Source organism: Neomonachus schauinslandi, chromosome 11, assembly GCF_002201575.2.
Source record: "Neomonachus schauinslandi chromosome 11, ASM220157v2, whole genome shotgun sequence".
NCBI classification, from domain to species: domain Eukaryota; kingdom Metazoa; phylum Chordata; class Mammalia; order Carnivora; family Phocidae; genus Neomonachus; species Neomonachus schauinslandi.
The window spans coordinates 92,505,826-92,530,147 of NC_058413.1; the positions used below are offsets into that span (position 1 = coordinate 92,505,826).

Here is a 24,322-nt window from a genome sequence, read left to right on the forward strand (position 1 = left end):
GTATTTTATTTATTTTTTAAATTTAGAGACTTTAGAACTATTTGGGAAACAGCATCTCCAAATGTACTGGCAGTTAGTCCAATTTACATTCATTTTATTTGAAACTGAAGTGTTTATACTTTTTTCTTATCAGGAGGGTAAGAGAGAAGCAGAAGTTACTTTTTGTTGTTGTTGTTGTTGCTGGGTCACTTCAAGGTTTTCATTATGCAAAGAAGGGTAGAGATTTTTTAAGAAATTGAAAGATCCACTCTGAAACTAAAAGGCTTTATTCCCTAGTTCTTATTCAACCCCAAATTCTGATTTGAAAATAAATAATAAAAAAATCTTCCTAGAAAGTTAAAATACAGCTCCATAATGTAATAAGGCCCCATATTTTAAATCCTATCAAAGCAAACATGGGCTGTGGCTAGAGGACAGAGGATCATCCCTCTCTGCAGACAGGTTGGTTGGAGTTTTTTCTCCATGTCCAGTCCCTGGGCATTTTTGGTCTCTGACAAATGTGCTGTCTACACAATGTGAAGGACTTTGAAAGCAGCCACAGCCTGTTTTTCCCTTTCGTGTCTGCTCTGCAGTATTTCCAGCAGTGAGATTTCAGGCAGAGCATCTTCTTTTCGAGTATAGGTGGGATTTTTCTTTTCCTTTGATACTTGGCCAGTCAGATTTGAAGGTTTGGGTTTGGGGATGGTCTTGGCATATTCCAAAGCCTGAAAGCATAAAGATAAAGTTTCATTTGAAATGGGAAGTGACTCCTGGATTCCTTAAATGAAATCAAGTCTTAGGACATGTTTACTGGTAATACGAATGGACACTATTGCTACCATAAGGTACTAAGATGTGGATGGGAATGGAGAGCAGATGGGAAATGCAAGTCCTGCAATATAACGCACAGTTTCAACGAAGTAAGTTAGCCACACAAAAGTATGCTATGAAAAAGAGCTGGAAAATGAAAAAGAGTTGTGCCTTTAGGCATTTTCTTTATAAAACGGAGTTTTATTCAAAGTGTTTGAAAATAGATTTCTCATGTGTGGGCTCTATTTAGCTTCTGGTGGTTTTATTAAAACCAAACTTCTAGTAAGGAGATATTAACAGACCTTTCCATTCAAAGTGGACTTGCTACAGCTTGAAACCAAAGACATCACTGTAGTTGACAAAACTGAGCTTCCATTATTACTTCAACTATTCTTGTTCCCAGGCTTTTGGAACTCTAGCAACTACTTATTAGCGGTTGGAAATTATTCTTTTCTTTTGCATATACATAGAAGCCTGGAGACTGGAAAAAGCAGTCTTTTTTTCAATGATGTCAGTTCCAAAAGGCACTACAATAAAAATGAGATCACTAAATATGATTTCTAAATCTGTCTTTATATCAATTTTATATTTTAATAAGTTTCTTGATAGCTGAAATAGGAGTAGATAGTATATTCAGGTGCTGGAAGGGGAAAAAAAATGTCCAAACTTCTCAACGTGTGTAGGTGACTTCTGTAGGAATTTCTAATTACAGACTTGTTGTCTTGAATCTCTTCATGGAAAAAATAATGGATTGGAGAAAAAGAAAAAGTGGCACCATGGAAACTCAATCAAGTGGACTGAGGTCTTCAAGGTCCGAGGAAGAAAGGCAATAAATAGAAAATAGGATGGTCTGTGAGAGAGAACATGAAGTACAAATTCCTAAAAGCACCAAAGGGTCACTTGTCCCTCATGCAAAGGGTCCCATGTTCTTCTTGGGACTGAGACAGAGACTTTGCAAGGCTTGGTGTCTCGGCTGAACGTACGTCATTCACATCCTGACTTATAGTTGGATGACCTCTGAGAGGGAGAACATTCTGTATTTTATGAAATAACTTTTCATGGCTAGAGGGACCTATATATTACAGTCCCTTGGGAAAAATCTAGGGGAACGAACTTGAAAGAAACAACGAAGAAATTTCCTTTGACATATGTACCCATAAATGGCAAGAAGACACTAATTCCTTAAAATTTAATGGTAGGGAAGGAAATTGATAAGATTTATCAGGATTGCTAGTTTCTTCTAAGAAATCACCTTACTATTCAATTAAAAAAATTTTTTTGAGTATAGTTGACAAACTGTTACTTTGGTTTCAGGTGTACAACTTAGTGATTCAACTTCTCTGTGTCACACTGTGCTCATCACAAGTGTAGCTATCCTCTGTCACCACGCAACACTATTACAGTATCATTGACTATATTCCCTGTGCTGTACCTTTCATGCCCATGATTTACTCATTCCAGAGAGATAAGCTCTCTCCCCTTCATACATTTTGCGCATCACCCCACCACCTCCCCTCTGGCCACCATCAATTTGTTCTCTGTAGTTATAGGTTGGATTCTGCTTCTTGTTTTGTTTATTTGGTTTTCAGATTCCACATACGAGTGAATTGTATGGTGTTTATCTTTCTCAGTTCTGACTTATTTCACTTAGCGTAATATCCTCTAGGTCCATCCGTGTTGTCACAAATGACACCATCTCATCCTTTTTTTAAAAATTCTTTAAAAATTTATTTCTATTTAAAGATTTTATTTTTTTATGAAAGAGAGATTGAGAGAACTAGTGGGAGGAAGGGCAGAGGGAGAAGCAGACTCCCTGCAGAGCAGAGAGCCCGATGCGGGACTTGATCTAGGACCCCGGGATCATGACCTTAGGGGAAGGCAGATGCTCAACCGACTGAGCCACCCAAGCGCCCTCATCCTTTTTTTAAGGCTGTGTAATACGTTTGTGTGTGTGTGTGTGCATGTACACACCACATCTTATCCATTCTTATATAGATGGACACTTGGGCTGCTTCCATATCTTGGCAATTGTAAATAATGCTGCAATAAACATGTGCGCATATATCTTTTCAAATTAGTATTTTCGTATTCTTTGGGTAAATAATCAGTAGTGGAATATATTGGATTATATGGTAGTTTTTTTTTTAAAGATTTTATTTATTTATTTGACAGAGAGAGACACAGCGAGAGAGGGAACACAAGTAGGGGGAGTGGGAGAGGGAGAAGCAGACTCCCCGCTCAGTAGGGAGCCCGATGTGGGACTTGATCCCAGGACCCTTGGATCATGACCTGAGCGGAAGGCAGACACTTAACCGACTGAGCCACTCAGGCGACCCATCATATGGCTGCACCAGTTTGCATTCCTACCAACAGTGCATAAGGGTTCCTTTTTCTTCACATCCTGACTGACACTTGTTATTTCCTGTCTTTTTGATTCTAGCCATTCTGACCAGGTGTAAGGTGATCTCATTGTGGTTTTGATTTGCATTTCCCTGATGATGAGTGATGTTGAGTGTCCTTTCCTATCTGCTGGCCTTACTGTTCATTTTTATGTGTGTCAACTTTGAAATACAAGAAGAAAACATGTGGAGGACTAAAGACCATGATGAACTTCAGGTTAACCTTACTGGCATCATTTGTGTACCTGTTATTTGTGTATCAGTATCTGTGAATGATGGGTAGCCACAGGAATGGCAGCAGCTAAGACATCTCCTGGGTTCAAAAAACATGGGGAATTTGCTCAGCGGTAACAAAGGTTTCCTTTTAATTCTAATTGAAAAGCTAACTGCCTTGGTGGGGATTTCTTACCTTCTGTCGAGGGATGGCAGATTGACTTTCAGTTTTCGCTGTTTGTGGTTTTGACAGAATGCTTAGGGTCTTCATGTTATACTCCTTAACTTGTTTCGCGTATTCCTTTTTTTGGATTAATTTCTGCCTCTGTTCAGAGAAACCATGTTACGACAGTGCACAGGTCCTGTTAGATCTCTCTGTTCTCTCTCTAAAAGCAGCACTCATTTTAGCCAGCTGGGTATATTGTATCAGCAGCAGAGAGGAAATGGGGTTAGCAGGCGTAAGGCAACAGCAGTGAGATAGTTAATGTTTCTCCAGAAACAGTCTCTTTCTGAGGGGCAACATCACTGCCATAGCACACCCTGTGTTCCCTTAACAGGGTCTAAATCACATTCTGCTCCTTCTTTGTTGCATTTACCCAATTTATTTTCATTTTGGCTTCCAACTTTGAACTATACTCTTTTTATGCCTTGAGTGCAACTGTAGTTAAAACACATTAAATGGAGATCTTCTTTCACTAGAGGAAAGGAAATAAAGTGGATGCACTTTTCAGGGGTTGGGAAACTCTTATCCTAAGTGTCTTCTCTGTAGCCACTCTTCAAAATTACCAAGATCACTCTATTGGGAAAGACCAACGACCATATAACACACACATCTCTTTTCATGTGCACGTGGCCCCCTTTTCTGTGCAGGCCTTCAAGACTAACTAAAAGGTAGATACATAAAACAACATTGGCTAGGTAATTTTATCTTATGGTAAAAGGAGTATCTGGGTCTCTATTACTAATGCTATTTCACAAGGGTCTCTATTCAGAGGGAGACATTTAGATTAGGACTTGGTTCTCGGGGGGGTGGTGGGAGACATGTCTGTACAGTTCTGCTAGTACAAATCCAAGTGGGGCAAATCCAAGCCTACAAAATGTTGTATGTCTATCACACTCACTTTGTCTCTGATGGATTCAAGGTCAGGTCCAAGGCCTCCAAGCTTCACGTCTCTTTTCTGATAACCTTTCAGCTTGGAGCTCTACAAATACAAAGAGACAGTTTCTTTTAAGGAATTGTGTGCCCGCCCCCCACACTACGCTCTCATAGCCACATAAGGAAAAGAATGGAAGCTCGTGTGGACGGTTGGGAGAGTGGGTGCATTTCCTGACCCTTCTTCCACTCTAATGGCAGTTATTGATAATAGCTTCTTGGGTAATTTGTAGCTGGTCAGCTAACATGTTTTGACTTTGCCAACTTCTGCAACAACAAAAAAATGGGAATTCTGAAAATTATAAATAAAAATTTCCAAGTGCATAAAGAGTTGTTTTGTTATTAATGTTCTAAACAACATATATATCACCACTTTTCTGCTGCCATTACTATTACATCTGGTCTTGTACAGTTCGTAAAACCAAATGATTTCTAAATCAGGTAAGCATTGCTTCAAAAGGAGAGTGCTCTGTCTAATGATGTCCTAACATTCAAAAGACTGTAAATTTTTAAAAATTTAAATTCAGTTAATTAACATAGAGTGTATTATTAGTTTTGGAGGTAGAGTTCAGTGATTCATCCGTTGCATATAACACCCAGTGCTCATTCCATCACGTGCCCTCCTTCATGCCCATCCCCCAGTTACCCCCTCCCCCACCCGCCTCCCCTCCAGCAACCCTCAGTTTGTTTCCTAGAGGTAAGCGTCTCTTGTGGTTTGTCTCCCTCTCTGATTAGGAAAAGACTGTAAATTTTTAAGGGTTAAGAGTCTTGGCAAGATCTGGGGCACCTAGGTGGCTCAGTTGGTTAAGTCTCCGACTCTTGATTTGGGCTCAGGTCATATGATCTCAGGGTCATGAGATCAAGCCCTGCATCAGGCTCCACGTACAGTGTGGAGTCTGCTTCTCTCTCTCTCTCGGCCTCTCCTCCTGCTCGTGCTCTCTCTCAAATAAATCTTTTTTTAAAAGTCTAGGCAAGATCAACTGAGAAACTCCTTTTAGTCAATGTGGTTTTGAATATTTTGAAGGGCATAAGTAATTTTATATGACAACTCTTACTAGCATTGAATATTTAAAGGGACAGAGTAACATAATGAGGCAATTTAATTTTTGGACTATGACTCTTGAGCTCAGTAACAGGCAGGAAAAACACTAATGCTTTTCTGACTGTAGGATAGATTAAGATATTCCCCAAACTGTTGCTTTCAATGTTAAAACTGACTTGCTACTTGGGGAAGATGCCCTTGTGGGGATACCAAATCCTTTGAGTAATGAGTTCATTTGATTTCCTTCCTTGGGAAGAATAGGAAGGACAACACCAAAGAGCTAGTGTGACAATGATTCTATTCAGACAAAGTCGGTGCTTAGACAGAGAAAGAATAGCCATCCTGAAGAGGGGACAGGCAGCTCTGTACTAATTGTACATGGTACTACCTTGCTATATGAGAATGACAAAGCTCAGGATTTTTCTAAATTTTGAAAGCTCCTATAAATTATGTTAAATCCTAAGATATGCAGTATATCTAATGAGTTTTTTTTTTTAGATTTATTATTTGTCAGAGAGAGGGAGAGAGCGAGCACAAGCAAGGGGAGCAGCAGAGGGAGAGGGAGAAGTAGACTCCCCACTGAGCAGGGAGCCCGATGCAGGACTCGATCCCAGAACCCTGGGATCATGACCTGAGCCAAAGGCAGATGCTTAACTGACTGAGCCACCCAGCTGTCCCTCTAATGAGCTCTTAAGACAGAATTTGGCAGATTATCCAGAGACTTAAAGAAAAATTCTTATATTGGATATAGTTACTACCTATAGCTTCCAAATCTTAAAAGTGTCCAATATACATTGTATCAGTGGTTACAAGAATGTGTTCTACTCCCCCTGGCCTATTGGCTGACTACCCATAGCTCATACCAGTTAGTTTCTCCCTTGTCCTTCCCCACCATAGAGGCTTGGAGACAGGTACTCCTTTCCCCAGATCTGTAGCATTGAGCTCCGGCCCATGACGAATAAATGCAAGTTGGCCAGGGTAGAGTTTGCATCTTAGTTTTCATTAAGGCTGGTGAGACCCCACCCTTTCCTTTTCCTGCCTTGAATGTGGATATGACCGCTGGAGCTGCAGCAGCAATCTTGTGTCAGGAAAGCAACCAGAGAACCATTCAAATATTGGTTCTGTTGTTTGAGCTGTGGACCACCAGTGCTAGTTAACTGTCTACTTGTGGATTAACTGTAGGTGAGAAGAATGAGCTCATAATTTTGAAGTTGCTGTAAACAGTAATTGTGTGACTGGTAGCCGAAAGCAATATTTCTAACATTTCAGTACTTCAGAGAGCCAGAATCCTGTATCTTTTAGGCAACACTTCTACGCTGCAAGGATTGAGTCCTGCAAATAGAATTTCCCTGATTAGAATGTTCAAAATTTATGGTCAAAAGTCTTTCATTATAATTGTAAAACACAAGAGGGGATCTTTTTTTTTTTTTTTTAAAGAGGTTGTTGGGCTAAAATCATTAAAAATATTAAAGTATAGAGAAAAAAATATTGTTCATTAGAGGCTTTTCAAAATCCTAAATCTCCTTAGAGAAAACAATCACCTGGCAAAAACATTCCAGCTACTTCGTGCCCTTGACATCTACGTGATCATATTTTCATAAAATTGCCAAGTGCTACAAATTAGTTTTTTTCACTAAGTATTTTAGCATTATGCTGTATTTCCCTGTCACTAAATATTTTTCAAAAATGTGACTTTCATACATAACATTCTAAATGTTGAACATTTAAGATGTCCTAGGGATGAGCATTGTTTGTGGGCTACTCTGATGATTGCTTTTAGATCTAAACTGAATAGAATTGGAATTATTGAGACAAAAATCACAAACACACTTAAGGTCCTTAACACTTCCATTAGCAATGTGTAAGAATGCACTTTTTGTCCAAACCTTGATTACACTGGGTATGACCACATTTTAACATCTCCCCTAATTATTAATAGGTGAATGAACCCCGGTATCTTCTACTTGGCAATTGCAAATTTGTTCTTTATCTTGGGCATGCCATCTGTACTGCTGTTTTGTTACTTTCTGTTTGCCAAAGTAAACCAATAATGAAAAGGGAAGAGAGCCTTGCTCATCTCCAGGTCATAAATCCAATTTGTCCAAAACTGATGAGAAATGATCAGTGGCCAGAAATCACATACTTAGCGTGAAGCAGCTTAACTTTAATCATTGAGCTGACACAGAAGATACAGTGTGAAGCATGAATAATTGCTCCCTGCACCCCCCCCCCCCACGTTGTCCCAGTTTTTACTAGCCCCTCGAATAATCAGAATAAACATCTTGGTTATCCTAGGAAAACAGCAAAGGCACTAGCATTAAATATTGACACAAAGTAAACAATGTGGCCCAAGGAGGGGTATGAGTATCCAAATACTCAAAGCTACTAACTCCTTCCAGCATGAGCTGCTTCTAGCAAAGAGACCTTTTCTCAAGGGAGAGAGAGCATGGTTCCTAAGAGAGTTTGTTCTGGGTGACTGGCAATGAAAAATCCTGGATTTACTTAAGTTTGCCTCAAGTAATCTTGACTGGCTCTCAGTGCTGTAATTTTGTTTGATCTCTTTCCATAAAAGTCTTTTTTTTTTAACAGCTTTACTGAAATAGAGTTCACACACTACAAAATTCACCCATTTGAAGTTGTACAATTCAGTGGTTTTTAGTATATTCATCAAGTTGTGCAAACATTGCCACGATCTGATTTTAGAACATTTTCATCACCCTGAAAAGAAACCCCTGTACCCATTAGCAACCACTCCTCTGCCCCCCTCTATCACCAGCCCTAGGCAACCACTAATCTACTTTCTGCCTCTTCAAAAGGCTTTTATAGTAAAATAATCCTCAGAATTTACTTTGATTTAGTTCTTGGCTGTTACAAGACTAAAAGTTCACAATAGCACACTCCCCCTTCCCCCCCCCCAAAATTAAATCAACAATGATAGTCCTGTTGAGTCTCTAAACACAGGAGGAAAATATAATCCTGTTCTCCATAAACCCCTGATGGTGTTCATGGCTAGTCTTTGCACGAGACCTGCACAAGCTGACCTCCGCCATCCCTGGCCCCGGGCTGATGATTTCGAACACCACACCCGCCCCTCGGAACTGGTGTTCACTGTTGATGGTCCCCTTGGCAGAGGACGGCACCAGACTTTCCTGATGGCACGTTTCTGCCAGTAACTAATCCCACCTCTCAAGCTCGAGGAGTGCCTTTTACTGTAAACGTGGGGCAAAGTGTGCCTGAACTGAAAAATGACCTCGACTGTCCTATGAGGACTTGTTTTAGACTCTGAAACGCCGTACCCTGCTGTGGGGGGACACGGCAGGGCTTTTCTCCAGAACATTTATCAGATGTCTGAGTGTGAGAAAGTTACTCAGAAGCAGGGCAAAAAACAATGCCTCGGATAGTGGGGAACAGCAAGTGAAGGAAATGTGCTCTGTGGTTGTTAAATTTAATCCAAATAAACCTCCTCTTAGAAGCCGCCAAGCAGCAATACCCAGACTGTCTGTGACAATGTGAGTTAATGACTGGAGCTCAGCCATCCCAGAACTCCTTAAGCAGTTGTTTTGTGGCCGATGGCAATAGATACTTCTATGCAGTTTGTCATCCCTTCCGCTGCGTCCATCTCTTACTGCCTGACGTCTGGATTTCTCAGCAAGGATGATGCTTAGCATTCATAAATCGGTCGCATCAGAACTGCCAGGAGAAGGGGAACGGTGCTTGGGTTTGTTAGCTTTACAAAGCCTCAAATTTTTAATGTGATTCAAGTCGAGTCCCTTGGAAACCACAAGATTTGCTGTGACTAGCAAATGGGCACGACCTGGATAATGATTCCCCCTGCCTGGTGCCCCGGCTACCTGCTGTCCTATACAAATAGCGCACGGTTCTCAATCATTTGAGCTTCTGGAGTAGCTTAAAGGACAAAGAGGGCTTCTGTGCATTTGTTAGATGCAGGGTGAAGGTGTTGGCCCCCACAAATGGATGCAGGTGGGTTGCAACATTCCTGAAAGAAAGCAGGAAGGGAGGGATCTCCTGAGTTGGAAAGAGGGTTTGGGCAGCAGTGTCTGGAAATTTTTTTCTTCCCATTCCAACCCTCCCATGCTCTTAGACTTCCGGTGATACACACAGTCATCGGGGTACTTTCTGCCACGTCTTCTCTGTAAGACATGAACTCAACTTACTGAGAGAAGACGGAAAAGGAAACTAACATTTATTTGATGGTCTACTCTTCGCTAGGGACTAAGCTACAGGCTGGTCCTTTTTGCCTGAAATGCTCTTTTGGTCTTTTCTCATTAGCTTTTTTTTTTTTAAGATGTTATTTATTTATTTGTCAGAGAGAGTGAGTGCACAAGCGGGGGGAGCGGCAGGCAGGAGAAGCAGCTCCTTGCTCAGTAAGGAGCCCGACGCGGGGCTCGATCCCAGGACCCTGCGATCATGACCTGAGCCGAAGGCAGACGCTTCACCGACTGAGCCACCCAGGCGCCCCTCGTATTAACTCTTGATCATCTAAATCTTGGCTCAGAATTATCCCCTGAAGCTCTGCTTGACCCCCGAGGTTGGGATGTCAACCCAAACTCCTTTGTGCTCCTCTGTGCAACCCATACATACCTCTCTCCCCCCCTCCCCCAGTGGCAACATTATACTGCAGCTATTTTCCTGTGTGTCTACATGAGGAAGGGTCATGGCTCATTCTCTTCTCCTCGGCACCTACCACAGTTCCTAATAGGAATTCAACTATGTTGAATTGAACAAAGGTTGATTCCCTAAAACTGCCTTATAGTGAATGTCCCTTGGGACCGAGGCACTCATTTCTCCACTTGCTGGGAGTGCTGTCTGCTATGGCTCCCAGTTGGGTCCCTCCCTAAGAACAGCCCTCAGCCAGATGGAGCTGGGGTGCCCAAAGTTCCAACCCTCCCCGGGGGGACAGTCAATAGCCAATGGCTGGTCCACGTGGTGGAGCAAAAGCCTGCACCCTTTACCTTCAAAGAGCCATCCCAACTTCAGAGCCCTTGTGGGCTTCTTAGAGGCTTCTGTTGCACCTGCATCACTGCACACTCTCCCTCAGCCAGCCCTGCCCCCCTCACTCCCTTCCAGGAGTGGTTCGGGAGGCATGCCTCAGTCAGCCTCTTGCACGTGAATCTCCATTTCAGAGTCTGTTCCTGGGGAACCCAGATCACCACAGGCCTGTTGCTTCCAATCCAGTCTTCCCCTGTTGCCCTGTAATGCAGAATGCATTTTCCAGTGTTCTCCTTACCACTTGACATTAGAAGCAAGTGACCTTTCCTGGGGGTTTTTAATACTTGCAACAGTGGAGAAATGCAGAGGACTTAAAAAGACTCCTTCCATGTGCCTTCATTTCTTCCTGGAAAGATTTTGCATTTTCGCTCAGCCCTACTTTGTCTTCTCAGATAGGAGAAGGTCCTGAGAGACTCAGCCTTGACTAGGGGCCGAGACAGGGGGTGAGGAACATTTCTGAGGGTGTGATGTTTAACCTGGGGCCAAAAGGAGCCCTGTCCCTGAGCTGAAGCACAAAGGAGGGACATTTCAGGTAGCAGCAGGAATCAAATCAGGAAGTGCCTCAGGACTTGGGGCTGCCCAGTGTGGCATTGGCTCAGTAACGACCATCCCTATTCCATGGCTAGAAGTAAGGGAATGAAAACCAAGGGCCATCTGTATAATCAGAATTAAAAGGTTATTTGGTAAAATGCTTTTATTACCTTGCTGCTGCTCTTTTCCCTATGCTTTCTTCCTTTTTCTAGTTGAAGCAGGTAGCCTTCAGAATTGCTACGACTAATTTTCATTTGGTTTCTTTGGCTTCTGTTTGAACTGAGCTGGGATTCACTTTCGACCCTTGACAGTATAGGTGGAAATGTGACGCTGGATGAGGCCCCTCCCCTGGGCTGCACCTCGGTCAGCTGCATTAAGGCTTGCTGATGCTGCTCCATTATCTGAGTGAGCTGTGAGTCTGGAGAAGCTCTAACAGGTTGGCTGTCCGAGGAAGGATGGAATTTCCTGAATGGAAAAACACCCCACAAATCTGTTACTAAAAACTGATTACATAAGACTTTTAGCATAAGAGTCTTTATGAATTTGATGTATTCATCATTCTCCAAATCAAATTAATGATCTTTAGCTTAATCTTTTTAAAGAAAGATTTATTTATTTATTTGAGAGAGAGCGAGAGAATCCAAAGCAGACTGTGCTGAGCATAGAGCTTGACGTGGAGCTCGATCTCACGACCCTGAGATCGTGACCCAAGCAGAAACCAAAAGTCAGATGCTTAACCGACTGCGCCACCCAGGCGCCCCTAGCCTAATCTTTTCATAAATACATTAATTTCTTAAAATCCTCCTAGTTTTCTTTAGGATAGTCTAGCTCTTATTTAGAACTTCCATTTAGTGCATTCAGAATAGAAAAAGAAAACACCCCTTTGAAAAGTCCTTGCCGCTATAAAATACCTGGAAATGTTGGATTAAATTTAAACAAACATTCTTTTGAATACATAGGTGAATTTGTAAGAGAGGCAGGGAATCTTTGAGACCAAAACCAAAAAAGGAACAAAAGTAAAGCAGATTTTGGATGAACTGAAGCTATGGCTTGCTTTGCAGGAGTTTTGGACCGGTGGGCTTGAGTTCTAGCACTTCACTCTGGCACAGGATATGTGAAATCTTGGCCCCATGTCGGGTGAGAAATCAACTGAGATGCCTGCATGAAGGCTTTGGAGAGCTACGTCCTTGATAAAAAGTTGGATTAGTGAATCAACAAAGCAAGCCCATCTGTCTTGGTCTAGGTTCTCAACTGGAAAAAAAAATTCCTTATGAATTTCCATGGGACAGTGTTTGGGGTTCATATTTACCTTACCCACCTAGTCATGGATTCCAACACCAAAAAAAATGACCTAAAAATGATCCCAGAGGGGGATACCTCTGCATATCTGGCAGAAGCAAATATAAAAGTTCTCTGGAGGGATACACTCCTTCTCAAGCTTGCCTAGGCATCTACAGACAAGACGGCTAAACATACATTCACAATCCAAAATCCTAGAATATATGAGGAAATAATCTACCAAGTAGAAGAGTCAGCAGACACATACAAACAAGAAGCAGTGCTAGATTTCTAAGAACTTCTGATCGTAGAATATTAGATAGTATTCTTAAAGCAAGCATGTTTAAAATGATTAAAGACCTGAAAGAAGAAATCAAAACCCTGAGAAACCTATTTTGAAAAAAGAATGGATGATAATTTTGTAGAATTTACGAAAGTGATGAATCCTCAGGTTTAGGAATCACAAGAAGGATTAAAGATTTCATACCTAGACCTAATACAGTGAAACTTCAGAACGCCAAGAACAGAGGGAGGGACCTTAAAAGATGAAAACAAAAGAAATATTGACAAAAAACTTTTCACAGAAACCAGGAGATAGAAAAATGTTTTCAAAGAGTTTAACTCTTTACCAGATTAAACTATAATTCAAGATAGAGCATAAAGGAATTTCAGGTAAATTGACCAGTGACCTACTCTTGTTGAAAAAATTTCCAAAGGATATCTACTTCAGGAGGAAACCACAAAATGGAAGAAAAACTGTGAGGCAAAGACATTAATAAACAGTTAAATTTAAAACATTGTATACAATAAGCAATAATTTTTGGAGATATAGGTGCTGGACAAAGTGCTGGACAAAAATACCAGAGGGTGATTGGATTAAAACAGTCCAGTGATTCTGAATATGTCCTGGAGGAGAATAGAAATATTAACACTAGCCTAGTTAAGTTTTCTGAAAAATTAGTTGGATGGACCTACAGGGCATTATGCTAAGTGAATTGAGCCTGACTGAGACAAATACCATATGATTCCACTCATAAATGAAATATAAAAAAAAAGAGATAACAAGCAGAATCAGTCTTATAAATACAGAGAACAAATTCATGGTGGCCAGAGGGAAGGAGGTAGGAGGTTGGTCAAAATGGGTGAAGGAGAGAGGCTTCCAGTTATGGAATTAAAGTCACAGGAATAAAAGTCACAGCATAAGGAACACAGTCAGTGGTATTGTAATAGCAACGTAATGGGACAGATGATAGCTACGCTTGTGAACATAGCATAATGTATAAACTTGTCAGATCACTGAGTTGTACACCTAAAACTAATGGAACGTTGTCAACTATACTTAAAATAGGAAGAGCATGTATATTTCCAAATCAGTAGAGGGAAAGAGTAACAAAACTCTATTAGTTCAATAGAAGACCTAGATATCTATATGTAGAGAGAGATATAAAAGCGTAGAAACAATAGGGTGATTGAAAGGACAAGTTAAGATGGTAGAAATAAATCCAAATAGGATTATCACAATAAATGTAAGTAGTTTAAAGTTGAAAATCCACTTGTGATAAAAGCTCTTTGCAAAAGGAATAGGAATAGGAGAAATTTCCTGTCTCTCCTCCCTGTCTACCAAAAGTGAAATATTTTTCATGATATAAATGTTAGAAGCACTCCCCCTAGAAATCCAAATCAAAACCTCAATGAGATACCACCTCACACCAGTCAGAATGGCTAAAATTAACAAGTCAGGAAACGACAGATGTTGGCGGGGATGCAGAGAAAGGGGAACCCTCCTACACTGTTGGTGGGAATGAAAGCTGGTGCAGCCACTCTGGAAAACAGCATGGAGGTTCCTCAAAAAGTTGAAAATAGAGCTACCATATGATCCAGCAATTGCACTACTGGGTATTTACCTCAAAGATACAAAAGTAGGGATCCGAAAGGGTACGTGTTTATAGCAGCAGTGTCCACAATAGCCAAACTGTGGAAAGAGCCAAGATGTCCATCGACAGATGAATGGATAAAGAAGATGTGGTATATATATACAATGGAATATTATGCAGCCATCAAAAGGAATGAAATCTTGCCATTTGCAACGACGTGGATGGAACTGGAGGGTATTATGTTGAGTGAAATAAGTCAGAGAAAGACGGGTATCATATGACCTCACTGATATGAGGAATCCTTAATCGCAGGAAACAAACTGAGGGTTGCTGGAGTGGGGGGTGGTGTGGGAGGGATGGGGTGACTGGGTGATAGACACTGGGGAGGGTATGTGCTCTGGTAAGCGCTGTGAATTGTGCAAGACTGTTGAATCTCAGATCTGTACCTCTGAAACAAATAATGCAATATATGTTAAGAAAAAAAAAGAAGAAGAAGGTAGCAGGAGGGGAAGAATGAAGGGGGGAAATCAGAGGGGTAGACGAACCATGAGAGACGATGGACTCTGAAAAACAAACTGAGGGTTCTAGAGGGGAGGGGGGTGGGAGGATGGGTTAGCCTGGTGGTGGGTATTGAGGAGGGCACATTCTGAATGGAGCACTGGGTGTTATGCACAAACAATGAATCATGGAACACTATATCTAAAACTAATGATGTAATATATGGGGATTAACATAAGAATAAAAAAATTAAAAAAAAGAAGCACTCCCTCTAAAGTCAGGAAAAAAAGACCAGGATGCTTGCTATCTATCACTATCTCTTCCAGGAAGCTAAATCTGAATTTTATCGAATGTATGTTCTATACCTCCAAGTACAGCACTGAAATGTCTTCTCATCTCTTCAGATATGCAAAATTGCCTCCCTACTTTGAAAGTAAGCTCCTGGAAGGTACCTGTGCATCATACTACTTTTGTATCTTCTATAGCATTTTAGCACTGGATTTAGTGCATATCAGGTATGTGATAAACACATTTGATTGAATGACATCAGGAAATGTCCCCTGAAGTGATTTTTAAAATAACTTTTTTTTTTCCTGATTATAGAAGGAATATATCTACATTGCAGGGAACGTGAACAATTCAGAAAGTATGAAGGTGACATTAGAAATAACCCCAATCTCTCTTGCCAGAAATAACCACTATTGACATTTTGGTGCATTTTTCTTCCTTTGTGCATAGTTTTACATAGTAGAGCTCCTACTCCTTAGGTATATATTTGTACCTTACTGGGTTTTTTTTTTTTTTAAATAGAAGTGTTTCCTCATAACCGTAACTTTTAACGGTTATATGATATTTGATACCATAATTTACCTAAACCTTTCCTTATTGTTGGATTATTGTTGTCATTTTGATAAATGATGTTATTTTTGTGCATACATATTTTTCTGTATTTTTGATTATTTCCTTAGGATAGGTCAATACAATGTTGGAGATAGTTTCCTCCAAACATTATTTGTAACCCTCAAAATATACTGATCTTTTTTTAATGACCAGTCCCTCCATCCTCCTCCCCTCCCTCCAACCTCTGGCTTAACTACAGTTAAAAACTAGAGGAGACAAGGAAGAAGAAAAATACATTGAAAGTGGACTATTTGAGGCAGAAATCAGAGCCAACTCGGGCGCCTGGGTGGCTCAGTCCATTAAGCATCTGACTCTTGGTTTTGGCTCAGGTCATGATCTCAGGGTAGTGAGATCGAGCCCTGCATTGGGTTCCACACTCAGCGGAGAGTCTGTTTGAGATTCTCTCTCTCCCTCTCCTCGTGCCCCTCCCACCTTCCACACTTGAGCACGCTCTCGCTCTCTCAGATAAATAAATCATAAAAAAAAAAAAAAAAGGAATCAGAGCCAAGGACCTTGTTAGGTTATGTTTCCCTCTCCCCCTGACAATCCCCATGACCTGCCCACCCCCCTATTCTCCCTCTCTTGTCTTCAGTGGTCTCTCATTTCTCCTCTAGAAAAACACTTGAGAAAAGGGAATTCTTACCATAATATTTCTAAGTTCTTATATTTTGTCTCTGTGTAAGTCTGCTTGGGTTGCTTCTTATTTTCCCTCGATCCATTAACATTTTTGTTAGGAATGGACTGGGAGCCCTTCTGGCTCAGGGGCACTTGTCTCTTAGTAAGCTCATTAAGGTAGTTCAAGTCCATATTAGAAAGAGTGTTGATGTGTAGCTGCTGATGTGACGGTCTTTTCTCTTCTTGGCCTTTGTGTCCTCTTTCTTTCTCAACATTCATGGAGTGATATCCAGTAGAGTTTTTGTACAATACCTTATCAAGAGCCTGCTGTGGTGGAGCAAATTTATTGGAGGTTACTTTGGGCTCCTGGCTCCTAAGTGCACTTGAGTGTTGTAAATCATTGTTAGGCGCATTCATAATTCCGATTGTTTCATGCTTTACTGAAGTGTCAGTAGGCTTATTTTGGTTTTGTTGCTGTCTGGGAGTGTTCTGGTTTCTGTGACTGACAGCCAGCTCTTCAGTCACCAAAGACTTCAGGCCATGCTGGTGTTTATGCTGGTTTCGAATCTTGTGATTGGCTGGTTTCCTGGGAGGTTGTTGGCCGTTGGTTGTTTCAGAAGATTGACCTCTCGGTACACAGTTTGATTTTGCACTTTCATATTGAGACAAGTGTTCCTGATAATTCTGAAAAGATATCTTTGGTTAATGTAAAGTCAGATGATTGGCACTCTTCACATTTTACCTTAGTATTTTTCAAACTAGGGGTCACTTCTGGGAAGGTGACCACAGAATTGAAAGGAGATAAAGAGTATAGTAGGTCCTTTCCTAATTTCAGGATATGAGCGTGATTAGCTGGGTAATTCCTTCTGGCAATTTCAGATTACGAATTTTCTAGAAAGAAGTAGAAAGCTTAGAATGGGCTTTATATTAAGGACAAGTCTTTGACTTCAAATGTAAAATGAAGTGTTACCAAGTGCGGGGGTTGGGGTGGGGGAGGGGAAGGAGCTTTACCTCCACAGGGCTACATATAAAGGAAGTACAAATCTACATCAAAATATGCAAGTTTATTTTAACTAAGGTGAATATTTTTAAAAATCTTAACCAGAGAGGACATCAATGATCCGGTTTACCAACCAAGCACAAGTCAAATATGAGATACAATTTAGATGATTAGATCTTCTTACTCATATAGGTCAGAAGCTAGAAATGACCTCTTCACCAGATGAAACAAATTAGATTTTATTCAGAGGATTATAAAAGAGTCTGCACTGTGATAGGACATCTGTGAAACCACAAGGGTTGTTTTGCTTCAGTTCCTTAATATAGCCTGTACTTAGGCAATCAAACATCTGGGGGAAATATTTCAATTTCAGAATGGTCTTTATGCTTTTCAAAGTCTTGTAACAACAAAATGTACTCCTGGTATAATAGATACACTACGTAACTATATTGTGCTAAGCCATTTAGAAATAGTTTCCAAGGAATAAAGCACTCATTACTTTGTGAAAAACTAGCAGAGTTAAGAGGCCTTTGGAAAGAATGATTAAATGCTTAGTAAAAACAGTAATATGACCATATGCATCAGTGTGGTATATAACTGCAACATATTTTTTTCTTTCTGAATACACATATAAAAAAAATCTCTACCTGTGCAATGTTAATTGAAAAATGCCAGTTACCTGGGTCATTCAAGGAAAAAAAACAACCCTTAAAGTGAATAAATCCTATTTCTGCTCAAATTGTTTTAGCTTGCCATGAAGAATGATCAAATTATTGCAGTGAGTTCCACTTTTATTTCACTTTTCTGATCTAATTACTAAGACATCCTATTCCTGTATAATATTAAATGGTATTCTATTTCTAATGAAATTTCTCTATAGTGATGAGATTGAGATTGTAAAACTGAAAACAGTCCTAAATAATACTACTATGCATTTCAGATTTTTAAGTATAAATGGCTTATCTGAAATTCAAAGCATGTTCTCCTTGCTTTTTGGAAGATTGGCCAGGTTCTGATGAGCTTGTCTACACTTCGAATTTTTACCTGTGGTACTCCAAAAAAGAAAAACTTCCTTTTCTGTATTTCAATTAAGAAAGGTTCTTTCTTTGGGGCACCTGGGTGGCTCAGTAGTTAAGCATCTGCCTTTGGCTCAGGTCATGATCCCAGGGTCCTGGGATTGAGCCCCGCACCGGGCTCCCTGCTCAGCGGGAAGCCTGCTTCTCCCTCTCCCACTCCCCCTGCTTGTGTTCCCTCTCTCGCTGTGTCTCTGTTAAATAAATAAAATCTTAGAAAAAAAAATTTTTTTTTCCTTCCATGCAGTATACGGAGCTGCCTGGGAGAAATGTGGGCGAGAAGGCTCTGCATATAGGCCAAGAGCATTCTTTCTTATAGTGGGCCCAGAAGAAAACTGCTATTGTACAATCTTATCAGGTGTGTTAATAAAACACAGTGGCTATTTTCATGGCCATCATCACTGTTCATGAAGGTAAAAAACAAAAAAAACGATGTGCTACAATCTATAAATATTTACTGATGCTGATAATGTCATTTTATTTTATTATTTTTTTAAAGATTTTATTTATTTGAGAGACAGAGTGCAGAAGCAGGGGGAGGAGCAGAGAGAGGGAGAAGAAGACTCCCCACTGAGCAGAGAGCTGGACATGGGGCTCAATCCCAGGACCCCAAGATCATGACCTGAACTGAAGGCAGATGCTTAACCAACTGAGCCACCCAGGCGCACCTGATAATGTCATTTAAAAAAAATATTTGTCAGGGGTACCTGGGTGGCTCAGTCAGTTGAGCATCTGACTCTTGGCTTCAGCTCAGGTCATGATCTCAGGGTCCTGAGATCAAGCTGCACGTCGGGGTCCACACTGAGCGCGGTGTCTGCTTGAGATGCTCTCTCTCCCTCTCCCTCTGCCCCTCCCCCCACTTGTGTTCTCTCTCTTTCAATAACTAAAGTCTCAAAAAATAAAAATAAAAAATATCTGTCATCCTTTTGATTGCTAGAAAAAAAGTGAACAGGAGCTTTTTCTGCTATCCGACCATACATGTCCCAGTTCTCTGTCCTCATTCCCACCAACAAAGAAGAAAAACGCTATCAGGAATTTTTTCCTTAGGGTACCGGACCCGAAATCTTGGGTTGCCACTTGGTTTTAATCATGTTATACTTTTGCGGCTGACTATTCAGATTACAATAGTACTCTTCACAGGGTGCTTTGTCAACAAGGCCAAGGACTCATCATTTTATGAAACTTCAATTGTCTCAAGTGTTAAATCCGCTATTCACAGAAATGTAAGTGCCCAGAGATGGCATTTCAGTCCCCAGAAAGGAAGACATTTACAGGCTTGATGTGATTTCTCTCACCTTCTGAGCAGACTACTTGAGATCTGTGGTTTACTGAAGATTTATTACCCGACAATTGAGACATCAGGTGTCACTTTTTAGGTCGCAAGACCTGAGTTCCCTCAAGTTAATATACAAAGCCATTCTCAGGCTACTTAATCTCCACCAGCACTGAAATCCTCTATTCCATCCTGCTCTCAGTGGGGTTCTTTTGTTACCAGTACTCACAATCAGTCCATACTCCATGCACTAAGAGTAACTGCTTAATGGCACTGGGTTTTCCCAGAGCACACACAGCAGTGGCCATTGGTACAGCGTTCGCGTTGGGGAATCCTGATGCCTAATGCGGGGATGATAATTTCTTAGTAAGACCCGTACTTAATTATTAATGTTCTTTCATACCGTGCCATCCAAGGGTAGTTTGCCCCCAACCCTGTGAAAGGCAGTGTCTGGCTGTTTCTCTTTCACGGCTTTCCGGTTTACAAGCTATAAGCAGAGGGGAGGACGCATGCTCTGTCTCAACCAAAGGTTCATCTGCTTTAAAACAAAAGCCATTCTTGCTCTTTGTTACCTTGATAAACCCTGAGGGTTGTGCCTGGGCTCCGAGATCAGCTCTGACAGAGACGTGTCTGTTGTGTTCATGAACAATAAAATACAAATACTTTGAGCAGGGGTTATCAATGCCATCTGATAATATTAAGAACATTTAGAGCACATGCATTAACTGGCTCCCATTTTCAGCATCAGTAAGGGAGGACTCTACGTTCAGATGAATAAAAGGAGCATAGCTCTCTTGATGGTGTTGGAGGCAAAACCAAAATAATTGCTCTTATATTATAATAAGAGGCAAGGTGGGAAGAGAACTTAGGATGTGATTACAAGGACTTTGGTATCAATTAGTCAAAGATCCTACATACCTTTCACCCTGTCATGCCTTTGCCTTGCCTAGAAAGTCAAGAGTTATTTTAGAGTGGCAAGAAAGGAAACATCCTATTTCACTTTTTCAAAGTTTCACTTAATTGGAGAAGTTTCTATTTTTTTCCTATTGACCCCATGCTCCGTGCCTGGGAAGGCTCTTCTGCTATTGGGAGTGTGCTCACTTGCACAATCTGGCAAAGGTCAGACCCTTAGCTAAGTACTGGGTCCAGTTCTGGCTACACAACGGAACTAAGATTTGGAAAAGCCGTGAAGATTCATAGGGGAGCACGGAATGATCTAGGACAAGATCTATGTGGAAAGGTAAAGTGAAGAGGGATGACTGGGTTTAAAGTAAAGCCCTTAGGCATGAGTAGGATGCTTCCATAGAAAGGGATGATGATGACCATCAGTTGTCAGCATTTTAAAAGTGAAGATGCATAGGCTTAAATGGTCTCAGGGGCTTTGTTTCTGACATATCTTCTTTGTTTTCCTTGCCCTATCTCTGGTTTCTCCACCTTGCAGCTTGTGAATGTACTTCTATCTCTTCTATGAACAAAAAAATGCAAGAATCCCTCACTTGATCTCATTCTCCAGTTAAACCTCATCTCTTAATCCCGTGAGGCATCTTGCAGGTGTAGGCTGCACTGGCCTTCCTTTTCCCTCTCTGGTTGTGCCCTCTACACCCTGCAAGAGAGCACGGATTCTCACCACCCCGCCCACACTGCTCTGCTCAGTCCACCGGTAACCTCTTCCTTGCAAAATCCTCTGGGCACCATTTTCTTTACCTTTTCATTTTTTCAAACTTACAAAATTATTTCAAACTTACAGGAAAATTGCAAGAATAGCATGGAGAACTCCCAAATATTCTTACTGAGATTCATTAATGTTGTGCCAGTTTCATCTTTCTCTGCGTGTCTCTCCACATACAGATAGATGGACACTCAAATATACATATACATCATTTCTGTGACTACTGTGTGCATTATGGCTAGTTTTTTTTTCTGAATCCTTTGAGACTAGCATGTATGAGTTGCATGTATCATTCCCTTTTCATGGCACCCTTTTTAAGTAAAAAGTAAAAAATTCTTTCCTGCAGAGCTCGACCCTGTCCACTGATGTCTCTTTCTTGAGATTTTTCAGGTCTCGACTTCCATGACACTATTTTAGCCTGGCGGCCTTCTACCTCTCTGGCAAGCCCTTCATAGTCTCTCACCTTCTGCTCTCTTCCTCTGCTTACCCTTAAAATTTAACCCTACTCTACCGGGCACTATTCTTGACCCTCTTCTCTTCTCCCACTACCTCTGATTCCTGGGGCATCTCAGCAATTCCTACAGCTTTAGTCCACTAGGGAGTGGATTCTTAAGATCAAACATATGTTGCTAACTCAGATGTCTCTTCTGAGTTCTATGCTTGGATCGCATTCTTCCTCCAAACTCGACATCAGGCTCACCACCCCTGTTCTCGTGCCCTTCCCCCATCCCACCCCAGCACGAAAGCCCTTCTGTTCTACCTCAGTGGTATTAGTACCACTAATCGGACACTTGGAAACCAGTCTCTTTCTCTCTCCCCCATTTACCTTGTATTCAAACAGTTGCGGAATTTGTTAATCTCCCTCCTTGACCGTCTCTAGGCAGGCACTGAGGGGGCTGCTCTGAGCTGCAGGAAGTTTCATCCAGTTGGTGGATTTAGATCTGTCCACCATACTGAAAAGTGAGTGAATGGTGTGCGGAGTGTGAGACAGACCCAGAGCAGGTGCTGCTGCCCTGAGTTCTCGAATGATCTCTTACAGGAACCACAGCAAACATCCCCTAACTGGTTTTGCTGTCCCTGCAATCTTATTTCCTTCCAGTCTATTCTCCACACCCTGGCTAGAATGAATTTTCTACCACGTTCAGCCTTATCATGTCATTAACCTGCTTAAAATTTGCCCATGGCTTCCTGCCATTTGCAGGATAAAATCTAAAACCTTTTGGCCGACATAAAAGCCTTCCACGGCCCCTACCTCTAGTTACCTAACCTGCCCGTGTCCCACCACTTCCCTCCCTCACACGTGCTCCCCCAGTTGCTGAGCTGTGGGTGAGGCTGAGGATACACCACGTCTCTCATGCTCTCAAACCTCAGCTCTCATTTGTCGGTTTGCCATATTTTGATTCATCCTTCTAAGGTCTGTTCAAATGCTGTTTCTTTTCAGGAGACTTTTCTTGCCTTTTAAGGCAGAATTAGGTGCTCCTTTCGTTCCTACTGCATGTTGAACCTACGTTCCTATTATTGCATTATAATGATCACATAACTGTCTTCCAACTAAAGTTTTGGGCTCCTTGAGGGTAGGGACCATTTTTTAAAAAAGATCTTTTCTTTAATTATTTTTTTTTAAGTTTTTTTTTTTTTTGAACCATGTTTTTTGGGCCAGACCCCTGACCCTGAGTGCCTGGAATATAGTTGGTACTCAATAAATATTTGCTGTGGGAATTATTTTGATTTCATGTAAAGACATTTCTTATTAGTGGGAGATATTCATTGTTAGAGTAGGTCTACTGAGGGATATGTAGAGTCTTCTGAAGTTATCTTTCAAGAAAAAAAATTTCAGAGAGGCCCATTTTCACGAAATGATTTTTACACATTTCTATAACCAACCAGTAAATATTTACTGAGTGTTCGCTTTGGACAAAGCACTGTGCTAACAGCTGTAGAGAAACATACAATCTTAATGTTCAGGCAGCTTCTAGTGTAGTTGGTACAAAAGGAATACAGGCAGCAGCTAATGAAATGCAGCCAAATGATAAACCCTGAGGGAGTGGTCCAGACCACAGGCACAGTCGCAGAGTGAGGGGGCAGAGGATGGGGTGGGAGAGGCTGGGAAATCCTCATGTAGGGCGGGGGATCAGAAAGAAAGCCCTGGATTTGGGTAGCTGAATCAGAAAAAGAAAGGCAACTTGGAGCTGAGTGCCTGCCTTGCTAGTGTGTAGGATGCAGCGGGGAGTTAACAAATCCTTTCTAAATAAAGAAAGGGACGCATCTCGTGGACCACTCTGCGTTGATCGTTTTAGGTCTAATGATTTTATATGTTTGGCTCCTCTTTGTCCTCGTTCAGGAGTGGGTTATAAACAAATGAGTTCTAGTACACACAGAGAACACACGGCATTCTTTTGGCTTTCTTCTGATTTTCTTCCATACAAAATTTTTGACCGCCTCTGTCTAAGGCCATGCCACGAATCAAGCCCTGTGATTATTTTATCATTGGCTTTGGTCCTATAATATTGTGTAGTGATGATTATGGAAGCTCGAGGTTGCAAGAATCTTACAGGCTTCAAATAGGTTTTCTATAATAATTTAAGTAACTAGAAAAAAATATCCTAGCATAATAGCATTTTGTTACTGGGATGCATCTTGTAGTTCATTTGAGGCAACTCTTCATTTAATAAGGAAGAAACTTAAGGCTTGGGGGGAGTTGAGATTTGCCCAAAGTTCTGCATCAACTAAAAGACAGGCAAAATCCGTGTCTTCTGACCCAGTCCATTATCTGTAACATGTGACAAAACCTAAGGTATTTCTCTTGTCCTCTCCATCCTGTTGGCCAAGCTCCCCAGGCTCTCGCAGAGGTCTGGTGTAGACCCTGTCCTCTACATCCCACTGCCATGGACATTTCAGTGCCTCTGGGTGTGGTCCCTCTGGCATCAGCTTTCAGGAAGCTCTGGGTGAATGACTGTTTTTATTTATTTATTTATTTATTTATTTATTTATTTATTTATTTATTT

The 24,322-nt window shown here is 41.1% G+C and overlaps 1 protein-coding gene across 3 annotated transcripts in view; it reads right to left on the minus strand.

The window, feature by feature from the left end:
* Window positions 1-506: 506 nt before the first annotated feature.
* JHY (junctional cadherin complex regulator) overlaps window positions 507-24,322 on the minus strand; it is a 60,876-nt gene continuing 37,060 nt past the window's right edge. For 2 of the 3 annotated variants that reach the window (XM_044919619.1, XM_021696526.1), the window contains 5 exons: window positions 16,331-16,986; window positions 11,308-11,602; window positions 4,523-4,603; window positions 3,598-3,726; window positions 507-704 (listed from right to left, as the gene is read on the minus strand). In XM_044919619.1, coding sequence (XP_044775554.1) covers window positions 507-704; window positions 3,598-3,726; window positions 4,523-4,603; window positions 11,308-11,602; window positions 16,331-16,986 — 1,359 coding nt within the window. The remainder of the gene's footprint in view (window positions 705-3,597; window positions 3,727-4,522; window positions 4,604-11,307; window positions 11,603-16,330; window positions 16,987-24,322) is intronic. The other variant, XM_044919618.1, reaches the window with a different exon arrangement.